General features: G+C 43.3%; 1 protein-coding gene across 1 annotated transcript in view; it reads left to right on the forward strand.

The window, feature by feature from the left end:
• The window catches only part of LOC121541116 (neuropeptide FF receptor 2), a 50,376-nt gene that overhangs the window by 16,819 nt on the left and 20,049 nt on the right, over positions 1-13,508 (forward strand). The window contains exons 3-4 of the mRNA XM_041850096.1: positions 2,227-2,326; positions 2,437-2,557. Of these exons, the coding sequence (XP_041706030.1) occupies positions 2,227-2,326; positions 2,437-2,557 (221 nt within the window). The remainder of the gene's footprint in view (positions 1-2,226; positions 2,327-2,436; positions 2,558-13,508) is intronic.

Genomic DNA, 13,508 nt, shown 5'->3' on the forward strand with positions numbered 1-13,508 from the left:
TCCAGTTGTGAATAAACGCACCAACTGTTGTCACCTTCTCACCAAGCTGCTTGGCGATGGTCTTGTAGCCCATTTCAGCCTTGTGTAGGTCTACAATCTTGTCCCTGACATCCTTGGAGAGCTCTTTGGTCTTGGCCATGGTGGAGAGTTTGGAATCTGATTGATTGTTTGCTTCTGTGGACAGGTGTCTTTTATACAGGTAACAAGCTGAGATTAGGAGCACTCCCTTTAAGAGTGTGCTCCTAATCTCAGCTCGTTACCTGTATAAAAGACACCTGGGAGCCAGAAATCTTTCTGATTGAGAGGGGTCAAATACTTATTTCCCTCATTAAAATCCAAATCAATTTATAACATTTTTGACATGTGTTTATCTGGATTTTTTTGTTGTTAATCTTTCTCTCACTGTTCAAATAAACCTTCCATTAAAATTATAGACTGATCATTTCTTTGTCAGTGGGCAAACGTACAAAATCAGCAGGGGATCAAATACTTTTTTCCCTCACTGTACACCTGTTCTGAAAGGCCCCAGAGTCTGCAACACCACTAAGCAAGGGGCACCACCAAGCAAGCGGCACCATGAAGACCAAGGAGCTCTCCAAACAGGTCAGGGACAAAGTTGTGGAGAAGTACAGATTAGGGTTGGGTTATAAAAAAATATCTGAAACTTTGAACATCCCACGGAGCACCATTAAATCCATTATTAAAAAATTGAAAGAATATGGCACCACAACAAACCTGCCAAGAGAGGGCCGCACACCAAAACTCACGGACCACACAAGGAGGGCATTAATCAGAAAGGCAACAAAGAGACCAAAGATAACCCTGAAGGAGCTGCAAAGCTCCACAGCGGAGATTGTAGTATCTGTCCATAGGACCACTTTAAGCTGTACACTCCACAGAGCTGGGCTTAACGGAAGAGAAAAACCATTGCTTACAGAAAAAAATAAGCAAACACATTTGGTGTTCGCCAAAAGGCATGTGGGAGACAAATGGAAGAAGGTACTCTGGTCAGATGAGACTAAAATAGTCTGAATAGTTATGCACGTGCAGGTTTTCTGTTTTTTGTCTTATTTGTTGTTTGTTTCACACATTTTTTTATTTTGCGTCTTCAAAGTGGTAGGCATGTTGTGTAAATGAAATGATACAGACCACCACAAAATCAATTTTAATTCCAGGCTGTAAGGCAACAAAATAGGAAAAATGCCAAGGGGGGTGAATACTTTCGTAAGCCACTGTATGCTTCGGAGTGGGGATGGGTGGCTACACATGCACACACACTGGCAGACAGATTTTTGCTGAGTGACAGTGAGGGCTTTGCATAGGCACTTTATTGTTTTTTTGTGGAACATAAAATAATGTTATGAATCGGTTCCCATGCTTTTAAAATGACGATTCAGGAACAGTATAGTTTTTCCCGGTTCTGTTTCTGTTCCTCAAATGTTTTTTATTTTCCAGTTTTCAGTTCTGCTCTCTGAACTGGTTCCAACCCCTGGTTAGCACCTTATCCTGGCTACCGCTGACATGTTGTTGGTGGTACTGGGGTTGTTTCCTTGAATGTTTGTGTTTACTGTAATGGTCATGTTTTGACAGCTGATAGATCTAATGGACAAAATCAGTCCTAGACTGTCAACGGTTGCTGCTTCTATACAGCACTTACTGTAAGTGGCACAGTCATGAGTATAGAGTGATTAGTGCCATCTACATTGACCCAATGTCTATTACACGGTTTCCAATTACTCTACTTCTCTTTCCATGTATTCCCTCACTCAGTCCCTATTCAATTTTGTTCATGCTTATGAAATTGCATGTTATCAACACTTTTAGAAAAAAAGGGTTCCAAAAGGGTTCTTCGGCTGTCCCCATAGGGGAACCCTTTTTGGTTCCAGGTAGAACCCTTTTTGGTTCCAGGTAGAACCGTTTCGGGTTCCATGTAGAACCCTCTGTAGAAAGGGTTCTACATTGAACCCAAAATGGTTCTACCTGGAACAAAAGGGGTTCTACTGAAACCAAAAAGGGTTATTCAAAGGGTTCTCCGATGGTGACAGGCGAAGAACCCTTTAACGGAGAACCCTTTAAGGTTCTAGATAGCACCTTTTTTTCTAAGAGTGTACATTTTTCTTAAGGAAAAGAGATTGAAGCTCAGGATCCACTTCCGACTCATTATTTGTCCCAGATATCTTCTTTCCTTGTATATTCTACATATCATGTCTTTGTCTCATTTGACAGGCTGGCCTTTTGGAAGTTTAGTGTGTAAGCTGAGTGGGATGGTTCAAGGCATATCAGTGTCAGCTTCAGTCTTTACTCTCGTGGCAATAGCTGTGGACAGGTGAGGTTTCTTTCAACTGATGAAAAGTGTGTGTGTGTGTGCTGACAATTTTCCTATCACTAAGGAACAATCCACTCTTACACCATCCCTCTCACCTCTCCTTATGACAGGTTCCGCTGCATCGTATACCCCTTCAAGCAGAAGCTGACCATTTTCACCTCCACGCTGATCATTGTCATCATCTGGGTCCTGGCTATCTCCATCATGTGTCCCTCAGGGGTCATGCTCCAGGTACTGTCTAATGCTGGTACATGTCAGGTTTTATTATTCAATGGATTTGAGAGGAATACATTAATCAAAATGTCAGGTTCAACATCAATGTTAAAGGCCATGTTTCACTTTTACAAAAGCAAAACAATTATGAATAGTGCATATATGTATCAATCTGATATCACTGTATGAAAATACATGTTTCTGGGTTGAAAAGTCTTGAATAATTTTTCCGCAAACTGAAAGTTCTTGGGAGTTTATAACGCCATGTCACACATACATGGCTTCAGCACACCCCGCGTGTATGATGTGAAACAGACAGGTTGGTGTTCAAGCCACATTTATAGGTCCGTTCACGTGGCATGATCATGTTGAGTACTCCAGTGAATTTACCCGATAACATACAGTGTCGCTGAAGTTTCCTGGTTATACACATAACAAAATTCAAGTCGTCTATTTGTCATATGCACAGAATACACTGGCTGGGCGGTAAACCGTAAAATAAAACTATATACAGGTATTCTTTCACAGACTGGTTTGGATTTTTACTTTACTTTCTATCTAACAGCATTTTAATGTTTGATTTGTTGCATTAAATAATTCAGTAATGACTCCAATAAATGATGTCAATCAACAATTTTTATCACCACAAAGAACTGCCTTCAGCGGAAAACTGCTAGCTAACAGACCGGAAGTTTGCTTGCAAGCAGAACTTTGGGAGTAAAGACCCCAAGAAATCGGGTGACTACCCCTAGTGGCGAAAGTAAGAAGGCGAGATTAATCAAAGAAAACTAACTAAAAACTGACTAGGTTTCCCCTTTCATCTGTGGATTAATTGTCGGAGTAGAGAACAAATTATTTTGTATGACTCAAAATGGGTCAAAATTCTACAAAGATCCAGCCAAGAAAAGAACCATGTGCATTTCAGGTAAAATAACAACCGAATGTTTATCTCCCAGGACAAATAAGCTAGCAACAGCAAGATAGCTAAATGTCAATGAATGTTCATGTGTTCACAGTTGATTTTGGGGGGGTGGAGGCAGAGGGGTGTGGTGGGATCGGAGCTGTTCTGTCCCTGACCCTGCTGTCCCAGTCGTGCATGGGGTCCTCTGGTTAACGAGGAGCTTTGTATGCCCCGACTGAGGAGGAGACGGAAGAGGAGGAGCATGAGGAGGAGAGCAACATGTCCTGGGCAGGGTAGCCATTGCTGGTCAACACCCCAGCGCTGTATCCAACATGTCTGACAGAAACACAATGACAGAAAGAGGGTTTAGATAATACAAAAGTTGCCGCATTGATTATTGCGATCCTAATGAATATAAAAATATATATAATTGTTATAAGAACAACACGTGGATAGTTGCTCAACTCTAACTGAGCTGTTATGCCATGAGCTTATGTTATTATTATTTTTTTTATAATCTTCCAAAGACTAACAAAATGTCACCCCAACAGGGTCACCCCCAAGACTGACCTGGCAACACATAGCCTGAGTCCTGTGAGAACGGAGTCCCAGAGCGAGGGGTGTAGGGTGTTCCTCCTCCCTGGGAGGAAGCAGAGGAGCCTGTGGTGTAGGGATATTGAGTACAATAAAACAGCTCTAAGATTCAGTATTAATTACATGTTTTTGTCCCTACACTCACAAAATCAAATGCTCACAGAAAGTCTAACTATACAGACATGAAGCCATGTCCTACCTTTGATATCCAGCTGAGCATGAATGATGTTGCCCATGAAAAAGGTGTTTGACCGTATCCTTAGCCCTGTGCTGGTGAAGATCTCCTCCAAATTTGGCACACATCTTGGCCAAGAAGGGCTCCTTGATGTTGTCATTGAGGCGGGCTAAGGTCACCTCCTTGAGGGGAATGAGCCCCTCGTAGCATTGGGGGAAAAGAGTTGGACATGAGAGATGGCATGCTTCAGTGTGGCTCTCAAAAAGTGAGGCAGTTGATGAGGGTCAGCCAATATAGGGAGTTAGACATTTTACATTTAGCAAACGCTCTTATCCAAAGCGACTTACAGTTACTGCATTCATCATAAGGTAGCTAGTTGAGACAACCACAAATCACAGTCATAATAAGTACATTTTGCTACAATAAAGTAGCTATCAGCAAAGTCAGTGCTAGTAACAAAAGACAAGTGTGAGAGTTAGTGCTAGAAAGATGAGGGGGGGTGGGGGGATTATTACTTGGATACAAAGATAGTTTGTGTAGAGGTAGGTTTTCAGATGTTTTTGGAAGATGGACAGGGACTCAGCTGTCCTGACGTTAGGGGGAACCTTGTTCCACCATTTGGTTATGGTTAGGGTTCTAACCTTGAACTTGGGCACTGGCAGGGCCATCTCTGTGTGTATGGATCAGATCCTTACGAGGTCGGGGGTTCCACAAATCTCCCACTGGAGAGAACCCCGAGTCCTGAAGAGATGACAAGTAAGAGTCAAAGGCTCAAGAGAATAGTGAGTGAGTAGTACAGTCAGTACACCAAGTCATCCCAGCACCATTATGCATAAACCTTATTATACATAATATGTCACAATCACAACTGTAAGGCCTTCAACAACATGTATACATTAGTAGACACAGACACACAGGTGTAAGGCACCTGGCTGAGAGGTAAAGTGGCTATGTACAGTGTAGCTCTGCTGCTGGTGAGGCAGGTACTGCATGGCCTGGAACACTGAGGCACCTGGAGACAGAGGAGGGGACATAACGAGGCATTTGTGAATGAAGCACGCACCCAGACAGCATACACACTAGGCTTCTCATTCTCATAATGACCTCAACACAGTCACCTTGAGAAACATAATACCAATAGATACATAGCCTGTTCCCAGATCTGTTAGTGTTGTCTTGCCAACTCCTTTGATCATTGTAAAACATGTTCGGCATAACAATGACCATAGGAGTTGGCAAGACAACAGATCTGGGACCAGGCTACCAGACACACATTATATGCTTTAAATCTCACATAGCTGAGAATGGCGCTGGAGGGGATGGCTGCCGTATTACGGGCTCCTAACCAATTGTGCTATTTTGTCTGTTTTTCGATTATTTTGTACATAATGTTTCTGCCACCGTCTCTTATGACCGAAAATAGCTTTTGGATATCAGAACAGCGATTACTCACCTGGAACTGGACGAACAACTTTTCTTTAATGAGTCAGACGCAAAGGATTTACTACTGCTCCTCGGACCAGGTCCAAATCCCCGTCATTCGCATGAAGAGAAGACGCCGATACAAGGGACGCAGGTCCAGGTGCCTTGTGAGAATTCGTCTGCGAGTGGGTAACGCGCCTCTACCATCCGTCCTATTGGCCAACGTGCAATCATTGGAGAATAAACTGGATGAGCTCCATTCGAGACTATCCTACCAACGGGACATTAAAAACTGTCATATCTTATGTTTCACAGAGTCGTGGCTGAACGACGACATGGATAATATACAGTTGGCTGGGTTTTCCGTGCATCTGCAAGACAGAACAGCTACCTCCGGTAAGACGAGGGGTAGTAGTCTGTGTCTATTTGTCAATAACAGCTGGTGCACTAAATCTAATATTAAAGAAGTCTCAAGGTTTTGCTTGCCTGAGGTAAAGTACCTCATATTGGAGATTTCTCAGATAATCATAGTTAATCACAGTTAACCACTCTATCTCACATAAGGATAGAAAACATAACAAGCTAAGTATGGTGCAAAAGGAAGAGGCCTTAAAACAGAGACAGGAAATTACTCTAAGGAAGAAGCCTTAAAACAGAGCCAGGAAATGGCTCTGTTATTTTTTACATAATAAGGTTTGGTTGCACCACTATTTTTTCCAAAAATGGAATGAATAGAAGGAGGAGAAGCCAGATTGCGCCACTATTAAAGAATAAACATGATGGGCAGGGCAGTCAAGATGTTAAGATTGGAAACAATGGTGGAGGAACTAAACAGGGAGGGATTAAGCTAAAAAGGTGTGTACTATGAGCAAGAATGAAACTGTATATAAACTGAGAGCTGAGGGTTGGAGAGTTAGTTGCTCTGCAGACCAGCTCGGCTCTATTGCTTGTGTAATAAAGTCTATCTTAATTCTACAAAAACTCTTTATTTATATATAAAACTTTATTTTTTACTGAGGATAAGGACAACACTCATGATAAGCTGTAGACCACACTATTTACCAAGATAGTTTTCATCTTTATTTTTCATAGCTATCTATTTACCACCACAAACCGATGCAGGCACTAAGACCGCATTCAACGAGCTGTATAAGGCCATAAGCAAACAGGAAAATGCTCATCCAGAGCAGAGCATATGAGCGGAGTGGAGCGGTGAGAATCTCAGCTCCTCGCTCACGGAGCTGTTCACCCCTCCGCTCCCCCCGCTCAAAGCCACATCAGGCCAGTCCGCTCATTATCGCTCAGCGCTCAACGCAGTTTGCATCGCGCTCCACTCAAATCGCCCCCTGCTCACTCCAAAAAAGGAACAAAATCTGCATGTATTTCACTTTTAGCTTAAACCACAGCCTTACTTTATCTCCCCGAATTTGTTGCATACAGACTCATCTCGGATTATCCATTCTGTCTTGAACGGGGATCTAACACTGACGCTAAAATGAGATGTTAATCAGTATAGTATATTCCATAGCGAATTGACACGTTGTTTGCCAATGTTTCTGCAAAAGCAGCGATGCCCATTGGAAGTGCAGCGTGAGTGTAATCGGTGAGCAGGGATTTGATTTTTGTGACAGCAGGGAGGATCATCCCCAGGTTCCCCAGCTCCTTCTGCATTTTGTCTGTGAGATCTGCTAGTGGTGTCAGCACACTGACAAGGTGCGTCAGCTGCCGTACTTGATTCAGGGTGATGTTAGCAACATTAGACTTGAGTTTGTTTTGCCATAACGGGTATTTTTGGAACAACCGGATGAACGACTGAATCATCCGCAGCTGGCTGCTCCATCGAATGGCGCAGGCATTTGTGGGGCGGACACCTAATTGGTCGGTTTCCTCTGTGCTCTTGCGTACACTTTTCACCAGGTGCCCAACTTTCACTAACAGCCTATTAATGTTGTCGTGCTCGTTAAAGGCGTTTTTGATCGCCAGCTGAAGCATGTGAATGGGGCATCTCAGATGTAAATTTTTCTTGGGGGTGTAGCCCGGTTGAGCTGCGCTGGCGAAGTGTTGCATCCCTTCGCGTTCTCCTTTACTCAGCGGTTCATAGTCCATGAAAATAATTTCAAAAAATGCTACATCCAGCTCTCTTTTTCTCTCCCTTGTTATGGTTGGGCCTTTGCGTGCAGCGAATACACTTTTGAATTCCTCAACCCTTTTCTCTTGTTGCTGCTGCTGCTCCTCTCGCTCTATAAAATACAAATTCATGGACGACACAAATTAAATTAAACAGATGGATTCTGGGTCAGGCTTGAGCATGCTTCAGACTCGTGGTGTGAGCGAGCGAAATTGGAGCGGGACATAGGGCGACGCTCCGTCCTTTTAAAATGCCGCTCTGCGCTCTGTTCAAAATCCGTCCGCTCACGCTCCACGCTCGCTCCCGCTCCACTCCGCTCATATGCTCTGATCCAGAGGCAGCGTTCCTAGTGGCCGGGGACTTTAATGCAGGAAAACTAATTTCTACCAGCATGTCACGTGCAACCAGAGGAAAAAAAACTCTAGACCACCTTTACTTCACACACAGAGACGTGTACAAAGCTCTCCCTCGCCCTCCATTTGGAAAATCTGACCATAATTATATCCTCCTGATTCCTGCTTACAAGCAAAACCTAAAGCAGGAAGTACCAGTGACTCACTCGATACAGAAGTGGTCAGATGACACAGATGCTAAGCTACAGAACTGTTTTGCTAGAGCAGACTGCAATATGTTCCGGGGTTCATCCAATGGCATTGAGGAGTATACCACATCAGTCACCAGCTTCATCAATAAATGCATCGAGGATGTTGTCCCCACAGTGTCCGTACATACCCCAACCAGAAGCCATGGATTACAGGCAACATCCGCACTGAGTTAAAGGGTAGAGTTGTCACTTTCAAGTAGCGGGACACTAACCCGGACGCTTATAAGAAATCAAGCTATGCCGTCTGATGAACCATCAAACAGGCAAAGCGTCAATACAGGACTAAGATTGAATCCTACTACACCGGCTCTGACGCTCGTTGGATGTGGCAGGGCTTGCAAACTATTATGGACTACAAAGGGAAGCGCAGCCGGGAGCTGCCCAGTGACACGAGCCTACCAGATTAGCTAAATTACTTCTATGAGTGCTTCGAGGCAAGCAACACTGAAGCATGCATGAGAGCACCAGATGTTCCGGACGACTGTGTGATCACGCTCTCCGTAGCTGATGTGAGTAAGACCTTTAAACAGGTCAACATTCACAAGGCCGCATGGCCAGACGGATTACCAGGACGTGTACTCAGAGCTGACATTTTCAACCTGTCCCAGACCGTGTTTCGAGCAGACCACCATAGTCCCTGTACCCAAGAACGCCAAGGTAACCTGCCTAAATGACTACCGACCTGTAGCACTCACGTCTGTAGCCATGAAGTGCTTTGAAAGGCTGGTCATGGCTCACATCAACATCATCATCGCAGAAACCCTAGACCCACTCCAATTTGCATACCGCCCCAACTGATCTACAGATGACGCAATCTCTATTGCACTCCACACTGCCCTTTCTCACCTGGACAAAAGGAACACATACGTGAGAATGCTTTTCATTGACTACAGCTCAGCGTTCAACACCATAGTGCCCTCAAAGCTCAACACTAAGCTATGGACCCTGGAACTAAACACCTCCCTCTGCAACTGGATCCTGGACTTCCTGACGCCCCCCAGGTGGTAAGGGTAGGCAACAACCTATCTGCCACGCTGATCTTGAACACGGGGGCCATTCAGGGGTGCATGCTTAGTCCCCTCCTGTACTCCCTGTTCACCCACGACTGCATGGCCATGTAGGACTCCAACACCATCATTAAGTTTGCAGATAACACAATGGTGGTAGGCCTGATCACCGACAATGATGAGACAGCCTATCGAGAGGAGGTCAGAGACCTGGCAGTGTGGTATCAGGAAAACAACCTCTCCCTCTACGTGATCAAGACACAGGCGCTGACGTGGACTACAGGAAAAGGAGGGCCAAGCACACCCCCATTCACATCAACGGGGCTGTAGTGTAGCTTCAAGTTCAGTTCCATGGTGTCCACATCACCAACAAACTATCATGGTCCAAACACACCAAGACAGTCGTGAAGAGGGCACGACAACGGCCATTTCCCCTGATGAGACTGAAAAGATTTGGGATGGGTCCTCAGATCCTCAAAAAGTTATACAGTTTCACCATCGAGAGCATCCTGACTGGTTGCATCACTGGTTGCATCACCGCCTGGTATGGCAATTGCTCGGCATCCAACCGCAAGGCACTACAGAGGATAATGCATACGGCCAAGTACATCGCGGTAAGCGGTACCGGAGCGCCAAGTCTAGGTCCAAAAGGCTCCTTTACAGCTTTTACCCCCAAGCCATAAGACTGCTGAACAGTTAATCAAATGGCTACCCTGACTATTTGCATTGATCCATCCTTTTTTTACGCTGTTGCTACTCACTGTTTATTTTCTATGCATAGTCACTTTACCCCTACCTACATGTACAGTACCGTTCAAAAGTTTGGGGTCACTTACACATTTCCTTGTTTTCAATAGAAAAGCAATTTTTTTGTCCATTAAAATACCATCAAATTGATCAGAAATACAGTGTAGACATTGTTAATATTGTAAATGGCTATTGTAGCTGGAAACGGCAGATTTTTAATGGAATATCTACATAGGCGTACAGAGGCCCATTATCAGCAACCATCAGTCCTGTGTTCCAATGGCACGTTGTGTTTGCTAATCCAAGTTTATCGTTTTAAAAGGCTAATTGATCATTAGAAAACCCTTTTGTAATTATGTTAGCACCGCTGAAAACTGTTTTGCTGATTAAAGAAGCAATAAAACTCGCCTTCTTGAGACTAGTTGAGTATCTGGAGCATCAGCAATTGTGGGTTCGATTACAGAATCAAAATGGCCAGAAACAAAGAACTTTCTTCTGAAATTTGTCAGTCTATCCTTATTCTGAGAAATTAAGGCTATTCCATGTGAGAAATTGCCAAGAAACTGAAGATCTCGTACAACGCTGTGTACTACTCCCTTCACAGAACAGCGCAAACTGGCTCTAACCAGAATAGAAAGAGGAGTGGGAGGCCCCGGTGCACAACTGAGCAACAGGACAAATACATTAGAGTGACTAGTTTGAGAAACAGATGCCTCACAGGTCCTCAACTGGCAGCTTCATTAAATAGTACCCGCAAAACACCAGTCTCAATGTCAACAGAGAAGAGGCGACTCCGGAATGCTGACCTTCTAGGCAGAGTTGCAAAGAAAAAGCCATATCTCAGACTAGCCAATAAAAATAAAATATTAAGATGGGCAAAAGAACACAGACACTGGACAGAGGAAGATTGTAAAATGTGTTATGGACAGACAAATCGAAATTTGAGGTGTTCGTATCACAAAGAAGAACATTTGTGAGACGCAGACCAAATGAAAAGATGCTGGAGGAGTGCTTGATGCCATCTGTCAAGCATGGTGGAGGCAATGTGATGGTCTGGGGGTGCTTTAATGGTGGTAAACTGGGAGATTTGTACAAGGTAAAAGGGATCTTGAAGAAGGAAGGTATCACTCAATTTTGCAACGCCATGCCATACCCTGTGGACGGCGCTTGATTGGAACCAATTTCCTCCTACAACAGGACAATGACACAAAGCACAGCTCCAAACTATGCAATAACTATTTAGGGAAGAAGCAGTCAGCTGGTATTCTGTCTATAATGGAGTGGCCAGCACAGTCACCGGATCTCAACCCTATTAAGCTGTTGTGGGAGCAGCTTGACTGTATGGTACGTAAGAAGTGCCCATCAAGCCAATCCAACTTGTGGGAGGTGCTTCAGGAAGCATGGGGTGAAATCTCTTCAGATTACCTCAACAAATTGACAACTAGAATACAAAAGGTTTGCAAGGCTGTAATTGCTGCAAATGGAGGATTCTTTGACGAAAGCAAAGTTTGAAGGACACAATTATTATTAATATTAAAAATCATTATTTCTAACCTTGTCAATGACTACATTTCCTATGCATTTTTCTATATTTCCTATTAAAACTCATTTCATATATGTTTTCATGGAAAACAAGGAAAGATCTAAGTGACCCCAAACCTTTGAACGTTAGTGTACATATTACCTCAATTACCTCGACTAACCTGCACATTGACTTGGTACTGGTATACCCTGTATATAGCCTCGTTATTGTTATTTTATTGTGTTATATACACTTCCAGTCAAAAGTTTGGACACACCTACTCATTCAAGGGTTTTTCTTTATTTTTACTATTTTCTACATTGTAGAATAATAGTGAAGACATCAAAACTATGAAATAACGCATATGGAATCATGTAGTAACCAAATAACTGTTAAACAAATCAAAATATATTTTATATTTGAGATTCTTCAAATAGCCACCCTTTGCCTTGATGACAGCTTTGCACCCTTGATGACAGCTTTGCACACTCTTGGCATTCTCTCAACCAGCTTCATGAGGTAGTCACCTGGAATGCATTTCAATTAACAGGTGTGCCTTCTTAAAAGTTAATTTGTGGAATATCTTTCCTTCTTAATGCGTTTGAGCAAATCAGTTGTGTTGTGACAAGGTAGGGGGGGTATACAGAAGATGCCCTATTTGGTAAAAGACCAAGTCCATATTATGGCAAGAACAGCTCAAATAAGCAAAGAAAAACAACAGTCCATCATTACTTTACGACATGAAGGTCAGTCAATACGGAACATTTCAAGAATTTTGAAAGTTTCTTCAAGTGCAGTCGCAAAAACCATCAAGCGCTATAATGAAACTGGCTCTCATGACGACCACCACAGGAATGGAAGACCCAGAGTTACCTCTGTTGCAGAGGATAAGTTCATTAGAGTTACCAGTCTCAGAAATTGCAGCCCAAATAAATGCTTCACAGAGCTCAAGTCACAGACACATCTCAATATCAACTGTTCAGAGGGGACTGTGTGAATCAGGCCTTCATGGTTGAATTGCTGCAAAGAAACCACTACTAAAGGACACCAATGAGAAGAAGAGACCTGCTTGGGCCAAGAAACACGAGCAATGGACATTAGACCAGTGGAAATGTGTCCTTTGGTCTGAAATACAAATTTGAGATTTTTGGTTCCAACCGCTGTGTCTTTGTGAGACGTGGTGTGGGTGAACGGATTATCTCTTTATGTGTAGTTTCCACTGTAAAACATGGAGGAGGAGGTGTTATGGTGTGAGGGTGGTTTGCTGGTAACACTGTCTGTGATTTATTTACAATTCAAGGCACACTTAACCAGCATGGCTACCACAGCATTCTGCAGCGATACGCCATCCCATCTGGTTTGGGCTTAGTGGGACTATAATTTGTTTTTCAACAGGACAATGACCCAACACACCTCCAGGCTGTATAAGGGCTATTCTACAAAGAAGGAGAGTGATGGAGTGCTGTATCAGATGACCTGGCCTCCACAATCCCCTGACCTCAACCCAATTGAGATGGTTTGGGATGAGTCAGACAGCAAAGTGAAGGAAAAGCAGCCAACAAATGCTCAGCATATATGGGAACTCCTTCAAGACTGTTGGAAAAGCATTCCAGGTTAAGCTGGTTGAGAGAATGCCAAGAGTGTGCAAAGCTGTCATCAAGGCAATGGGTGGATATTTGAATAATATATTGATCTGTTTAACACGTTTTTGGTTACTACATGATTCCATATGTGTTATTTCATAGTTTTGATGTCTTCACTATCATTCTACAAAGTAGAAAATAGTACAAATAAAGAAAAACCCTGGAATGAGTAGGTGTGTCCAAACTTTTGACTGGTACTGTATATAACCATACCGGTTAACTCTGA

The sequence above is a fragment of the Coregonus clupeaformis genome, chromosome 27, assembly GCF_020615455.1.
Source record: "Coregonus clupeaformis isolate EN_2021a chromosome 27, ASM2061545v1, whole genome shotgun sequence".
In the NCBI taxonomy this organism is placed as follows: domain Eukaryota; kingdom Metazoa; phylum Chordata; class Actinopteri; order Salmoniformes; family Salmonidae; genus Coregonus; species Coregonus clupeaformis.